This window comes from Neltuma alba, unplaced genomic scaffold (genome assembly GCF_004799145.2).
Source record: "Neltuma alba isolate B1F8T4 unplaced genomic scaffold, ASM479914v2 tig00012574_pilon, whole genome shotgun sequence".
NCBI lineage: Eukaryota > Viridiplantae > Streptophyta > Magnoliopsida > Fabales > Fabaceae > Neltuma > Neltuma alba.
Genome location: NW_021637026.1, coordinates 30,072 through 38,157, shown reverse-complemented (window position 1 = coordinate 38,157; position 8,086 = coordinate 30,072). Strand labels below are relative to the sequence as shown.

Sequence of the window (8,086 nt, the reverse complement as noted above, 5' to 3'; positions counted from 1 at the left end):
ATATATCCTACAATAAAGTAAGTTCAATTTTATTGATCGGATCAGTAAATATTTCCATAAGTATTTTGTTGAATTCTGAGACACGTTTTTGACCCTAACAAAGTCCTAAGATTAATTTATCTAAATTTTCATTTGAAAATAAAGTATAGTGATAAGAATGAATTATTAAATAATTATTCTACACAGCAAACAATATCACTTCATATCAATAAAAATTGCAAATGTGTCTTCCAACTCACTTCATCAAGTAAAAAAAGGGAACCAAATAGGTTGATTTAACCGAAAAACTGATGAACTGGCAAGTGATTTATTTTGGTTTGAGTGTTGAACCGGCTAATAATTAAACCGGTATCAAACTAGGATGATCTAATAAAAATCAGTGTGAGCAAGTAATAAACCAATTCGGATGATTATATTTTTATTGGACCTTTTTTTTTATTCAGTTTCTAATATTTCAGTCACTATGTACTTGAATAAAACTTATAATAATTATTGAGAAATCATGAAAATCAAAACTCTCAATATTATTTTATTTTATTATTGTTATAATCAAACTATTATTTTACTTACTTATATTTTGTTATTAGCGATTGTTAATATTATTATTTTGTAATTTTTAATTAAATTATATTATGACCTGTTTGATTTCAAATTGATCTTGATATGACCTACTGAGTTAGTATTTATTCTGATTTTTTTGTTCATTGCATTTCATAACTCGTGTGATAAAAAAAAAATGAGAAAGAAAAAGGCATATGGCTTGGTCCCTGGAATTTCCCCACCCTCCTCAAGTTAAAAAAAGCAGCCGAATCAGACTCCGGCGCCGACTCCACCTCCTCCAATAGTATCTCCCTTCTCTGCTTCCGCACTTCTTACCGGCGGCAAATTCCAATCATGCATGCTCCTCAATCGTGAATCGTCCAAGGTTTGTTACAATCGTTAGGGCTCGTTTGGAACCGCCACTAGAGCCTTTAGAAACATTTTTTTAATTATGATATACAGAGTATAAAATAAGTATGTTAAGAAAATTTTGTCTTAATTTATAAAAAAGTGTTTATAAGTACTTATTAAAAGTAAGTCATCACATAGTTTTCACTCAAGTTTCTATAGTTATTAGATCCACTAGAAAAATAAAATCAAAGTGCTGAATGTATCATATAAAAAATCAAGATGTTATCAGATATACCTAAAAAAATAAGATCATAACATTGCATGCACCTTTATCCTTCTTTTTATCCATATTCTTTGATAGTATTTATCAACGAGTCAGCATCCTCTTCGTCTCCTTTTGAAGAAAAGGATGGCAAATGAGGCCACTAAATGGGGGGCCATTTTAACGCCAAGGATGCACAATCATTGCATTAGCTCATTGTCATGTGTGTGTGTCAAAATATATATATATATATATATATAGAATTAAAATGGTGTATAAGAATAGTTAAATTCTTTTAATTATGTTTTCCAGATTTAAAACTTATATGATTTGCTGTGAAAGTTCACTTTTTCACGGAAGGCTGTGTGCATTGTGCCATTGTGAGACACCCAAGGCACAAAAGCTATATCTGAAAAGGAAAAGGGCGATATGTGATTTTTGTGTTGAGGGGGAAAAAAAGAAGAAGGAAAACTAAATGTGCATCTAATACTTTGTATATATCTTTTTTTCCTGATATAAGTTTGAACATGAGACCTTATCTAAGCGTGACGGAGGGTATTGCATTGGGACAACTAGCTATTGGCATCTTATATATTACTTTCGATCCTAATTATAAGAGTCAGTTGACTAATTTAAAAAAATTAAGGAAAGAAGTTAAGTTAGTTATTTGTAATAAATATGTGTTGTCTTTTCTAAAATATCCTTGCTAATTAAGTGTATTAGTTAGAATTACTATTGCTAGAAGGACTAACTTAGGAAAAAAATATATAAATATGAGAGACAAAGTGAATTGGGATTTTATATTTAGAACCAAAATAAAAGTTAAATAAGGTATTATATTAAGGACTAAAGGTAGTACTATCTGGATCCTAAATATAATATCTAATTGATTAATTTGAAAATATTAAGAAAATTAGTTAAGTTAGTTATTTGTAATAAATAAGTATTGTCTTTTCTAGAATACCCTTACTAATTATGTGTATTAGTTAAGACTACTATTTGATAAAATATTTAACATGTGTAATTATTATAAGGACTATTTTAAAAAAATAGATAAATATAAAAAACAAAGTAGATTAGGATCTTATATTTAGAATTAAATTAAAAATTAAATTAGTTCTTATATTAAGGATAAGAGGGATATGATCTAATCACAAAGGTAAATAAATACTGTCATTTAAATTTGCTGAATTTTTTTATCAGTAAAAAACCTTAATTTTTTTAGAAAGTCAAACTTCACACTTTATTACACAAGTGAAAAGAAAAAAAGTTACATTTGAAGAACCTTTATTTCCCAATATTAAGAGGTGGTTTGGCTAGAAGTAGCAGACAGCAGAAATTAAAACCGCTGGGAAATAATAAAATTCGTCTTACTTAATTCATTAAAAAAAACAGTTTCTAACAGTTAAGTCTCATATTTCTTCTCTTGAAACTAAAGTACAAAGGATATTTTTATTTTTAAAATTCAGAAATACTCCTTTTTTTTTTTCGAATTAGAACCCCATTCTCGTCACGCCACTAGGCCAAGGGGTCTTTGGCTAAAAAATTCTATACTGATTCTTAAAAACTAGTTAGACATCCCAAAAACTAAAAAAAAAAAAAATCAAATTTAAATTTTTTTAAGAAATTTAACTATTTTTAATTTTTAGAAGTTGGATCAATAAACTGAACCAACCAACCACTTACGTATTTTTCAAATTTAATTTTAAAATTATAAAATAAAAACAAATTGAAACAATATTTTTATCTTTAGTAGTAAAAATAATATTATATCTATTTAAAAATATTTAGATTTTCGAAAAGTTCAACCAAACAGTTCCTGAGAAATAAATCAAATTACTTTTGCGTATGATTGTGATTTATTATAAACTCTATGTTGTTATTATTAATTCACGAATAAATGGGTAATCCAGACCGGCAAGAAAGATATATCACAGAAGTGACAAGCTGTAAAGGAAATAAAAAACAAAGAAAAAAACAAATGTACTTTCTCTTTCGGGATTTTTCTTGATTTTCTCATACTGCTTATTATTACTGTGGAGCCCGCTGCCAGGGCTCAATACTACTGTCCTTATTTTCTGTGTAAAATTCTATCTATCAGAATTTGATATAATGTACAAGCCAATCGCAAATGTATTTGTTAGATAATTAATTTATATATATTAAAAAATAGTTAAACTAATCATTTATAACAAATGCTTGTAGATTTTTCTAAATTACTCTGATTAATTATTACCCCTACAAAAGATAGCTTGGTAAATACTCTCCCCAATCCTTTCTATAAGATTATTTTAACTAGATTACACTGTTTAAGAAAATGCTTAAAATTAATCAAAAGTAAGAAATATATAAAAATTGACCCATTTTTTTTACAAGTATATCCTTATTTACTAAAGGGGCAAATAAGATAGAGAAATATTATAAATGAGATAAATGACAAGAGAAGAGAAGGAACAATGACACAAAAGGAAGCTAGAATTTTCTAAATACTAAACAAGGAATGTTAACAAAAATTTGTTGTTATTTGTAAATTCAGACTTTTTAATACCAAATAAAGTTGTGTTACCAAACCTGATTTGGGATTTGTAATTTCCAACTTCTTGTTCTGTCATTCTCCCAAAAGAGAATACGGTATCAAAAAAATATAATGAGAGATAATAGAAAACTAATTAAAGACAAAATTGGTAAAAACGCATTTAATGTTCAGACACCTCTAAATAGGATATTATAAATAAAACAAGATCAATTCAAATTTTGGAATCTTAGAAAAACAACCAAATGCAATATAAATTTGAGAGATAAAATGAATTAAAATCTTATATTTAAAATAAAAAAACACTAATTAATTTTTATATACGTAGGATCGGAGATGGTAATTAATAAGAATCAATTATTTATTTAAACAGTAGTAAGAAAGAAAATGTAGACTGATGTTGAATCATCACACATAAAGTAACCATTTTCTTTTTGTTTTTTTTTTTAATTTTTGGATCAATACCCAATATGCATGTTTTTCTTCTCCTTCTCCTTCTTCTTCTTATTTTTGATTTTGGGGAGGTCCTCGTGAAGGAGACAGTACTGAGAAAGAGGAGACATATCATATGGCTGCAATTATAATTCCCGGCAGAACCAAACAAACAACTATTTAATACTTACACTTCCCATATCTCACACACACACACACCCACAAACTTGATTGATGCACCAAAACAAACAGTGACGCTATATTATGGCACATTGTGTGTATAGTAAATTCAATCAGTACAATGAACGATCAATATCATTACACACACACATATATATATATATATATATATCAATTGGATTTGACCTATTCCCTCTACCTTCTTCAATTCATTCACAGTTCAAACCTATATATGATAACACAGAAACCTGCACATCAAAACCTATTAATTTTTTATTTTAGTGCTGTAGTCAAAGGAAGACAAGTCATGTCACCCATCTTTTTATTATTCTTTTTTCTCAAAACAAATCATATAATTGTTTTTTTACGTCGGTGAGGAAAATTGATCAAATAATATAGAGTTTCTAAAAAGAAACAATGGAAGGTCGAAGTGATCATTTAATGAAATTATTGAGCAAGATCTTCTGATTAATCGTCTATTTAAAAAATTAATTGTTAATAGAACTCGACAATATCATATGATCTTTATAGTTAACCCATTTAATGGATCGTTGTTGAATATATTTTTTTGTTCTCTAAGTATTATTGTACTCCTCTAGTCTATAAAATGAATTCTATATTTAGGACCAGAAAAGTATATAATTTAAAAATAGATTTTCTAAACCATTTTGACCAAGTCAATGTACAAATAATTTTACATCAAAGTGCGCAGGCATAATAATTTTTTAACATTTAAGCCTAAAATATGATACGTGTGGAATGAATTATACCATATACACTATTCACAAAAACTTTAACAAACTGCACTATTTATGAATCTCTATACAACATACAAAACTCACACTCACACTAATTAAAATAATCTTAAAAAATTGCACAGACAAATTTTGAGAGTGTCTGCTTGAAAGCCAAATAGTAGTTTTAAAAATAATTTTATAGTATACAGAATAAATATATAAAAAAAAGAATTTTATCTCCATTAGCATGAAAGTATTTTTTTTAAAGTACTTGCTGTTTCACCTAAACACCCCTTTTATATGTTATAGTATTGACATATGTAGTGATTGATTAATACTTCTCCTGTCTTTAATATATATAATTTGCACTATAAAACAAATTTTACATTAAGAAGTTTAGGGGTATTATGATACAAAAGTGGAAATTTGCATAGAGTGAAGAAGAAGGGTGGTTTTAAGATATCCCTCTTGATAATCTCACTCAGAATCTTACATTCCCAACGTTTCCTTCTGTCGCGCCTCCTCACAGAGATCAGCAAAAAGAAGTATTTTTTTTTTTAAAAAAAAACCCAACATGCTAATAAATAAACCTCGTAATAAGCTAATAATACACAATAAATCACCTTTCACTGATTCACATACGAGACTGTCACAATAGTAATATAATAATAATAACAGCTGTAATCTAATATACATACCGTGGATTCAATCCACTCATAATCTCAATCTGTTAGTGTCTAACTCCTCTAGTTCATAATAATAATAAGAGGAAGAAGGTAGGAGTATATATATAGTGTATATATATCTAAGTTCTTGAACTGTCTTGTCGTGGCTGTGTCAAGATCGAGATCATCAAATATATATATCAGATACCAAAATGGAGAATTTTGAATTTTCTGCGATATATGACGATAATAACAAGAAGCAGAAGAAGAATTTTAGCTGTGCTTCTTGTGTTCTTGGCGTGCACTGTTCAGATTAAGGCATGAAAAGCTTATTCCCGCATTTGCAGCGCCAAGCTTCTGGATAGTACTCCAGCGGCATGCTCACACCCGGTTGGACCGGCACGTGAACCGGTTCGCACGGTGAACACCACCCGCACTTGGATCTGCACGACGGCGGAAACGACCCTGGTCCGCCGTTTCGTTTCTGATCTGCCACCGTCACTGTTGCCGCCGTCCATGACGACCCGTTCTCCTTCTCTTCACTCTGAAAGTAGTACTGCGACTTGAAACCTCCCCCACCTGAGAAAAATAATTTAAAATTTTTTTTCTGAAATGTTGATCTTCCTAATCTTGCTTTTTCGTAGAAATGGAAAATATTCAGAATTAGGTCACAAACTAACAGTCAAAAATTTTGGGGGAAAAAAGCATCACCTTATTGTATAGTTAAAATAATAATATAAAAATTAGCTTTTTTAGTGCTTTTGACAAGTAATAATGAGGTAGTTCCTGTATATTTTATTAGATTTCGGAGAATAAGTAGGTGGTTTTGTTTATATTAATAAAATTAAGAGTAAATAAAACCAACAAGTTTATCAATTGAACTTAAATGATTATATACGTAAATTCCATATTAATCATTATTTTGTGATATTAAGTTTATTATATTAATTCAAATGAACAGTGCCTTGAGATGTTGACTGAGATGTGAAAGAGTAAAAAAGCTAAAACTCATCAAATATTCACTAAGTACTCCAAAATTGAAGTTAAACAAGTGAAGAATATAGAATACTTACTTGGTAGGGGGGGGAGGGTTACGGCTGAAGCAGAAGAGAATAAGAGAAAAGTGAAGGCCGTGAAAGTTGGTATGCGGTGGCTGTGTTGGTGGTGGTGGTGGGCGTTGCGGCAGAGAAGACGGCGATGAGGCGCTAGGCCCATGGCGGAGGACCGAGGCGACGAGCGGTGGGGGAGGGACGGTGAAGAATGAGGGGGGGAGAATTGGGGGGGGGGGAGACGGGGTAGATATTTGCGTGTGGGAGAAAAGGTCACAAGTCAAAAGACATATTTGAAGCAGAAGAAAGAGAAAGGAGAAATCGAGTGAGCTTGTTTAGCTGAGACTTGGGAGAAAGAGAAAAAGATCACCAAATTGTAAATTGGGTCATATTTAGTTAGAATAAGAATACAAAATTGAAAAAAATCCCCTCAAGTCACTAAAAATAAATAGTTGAAAAAATAACAGAAAAAGAATCATAAATCCGCTAATGTCCAAAAGATGTATTGAAGTTTTATAATTTCACTCAAGTGTTGAAACATGTAAGTGGAGTTCTAAAATTTGGTTAAAAAAATGCATGCTTGGCTAATGAGACTTTTTTTTAAAGTGAGGGCGTTTTGTTTTTTTCTATTATTTTTCATAAATCTTTTTCGAGTTAAAGATTCATATTTATCTATCTATATCTATAATTATCACAGTAATTAAAGTTGAATAAATTTTTTTATTAATTAAAATATATAAACTGACGCTTAACATTTGCATAAAAAATAAATTTGTTTGAGTGAGTTTATTATTTGTCCTTTCCATTTTCTTTTTTTTAAAAAATGATTGTTACCCCTTTAGTTTTTAATGTAAGGCCAAATTAATTAATTAGAGTAAATTAATGATATTAATTAAATTAATTAGCATGATATGTTTTTCTTGAAATACTCTAATCATCTTTCTTAATTTCTTTCCTCTATTTCTTATTTGATTCTTATTGAGAGAATATCAATATAATTAATTTGAGAAAAATTAATAAATATATGAAATAAGTCTTACATATAGAATTAATACCAATTCTTAAATTAAGTCATATATTAAGGAAGTGTTTGGGATCTTCTAAGAGCAAAGTATTTTCACTTAAATTAAATTAAGGTATAACTCTTCTCACATATTTATTTTATATGCTGTAAAATTATTTTTAAAATCATAGTTTATTTTCACCTAAACACTCAGTAAGTTCAAAAAGAGTATTTTGTTAGAAGAATTTCATAATCACATGGCCATATTGCACTCCAATCAAATATATATAGTAAGAGTCTCTTTTACTAAGAATTTGCATGTGTGTGTGTCTGT

At 29.1% G+C, this 8,086-nt stretch overlaps 1 protein-coding gene across 1 annotated transcript; it reads right to left on the bottom strand.

Moving 5' to 3' along the window:
* Nucleotides 1-6,013: 6,013 nt before the first annotated feature.
* LOC114728796 (EPIDERMAL PATTERNING FACTOR-like protein 5) lies at nt 6,014-6,915 on the bottom strand. The gene is made up of 2 exons (XM_028915744.1): nt 6,774-6,915; nt 6,014-6,279 (listed from the first exon to the last, which is right to left on the bottom strand). Exons 1-2 carry the CDS (start codon nt 6,913-6,915, stop codon nt 6,014-6,016), a joined length of 408 nt encoding a protein of 135 aa, XP_028771577.1.
* Nucleotides 6,916-8,086: the final 1,171 nt, after the last annotated feature.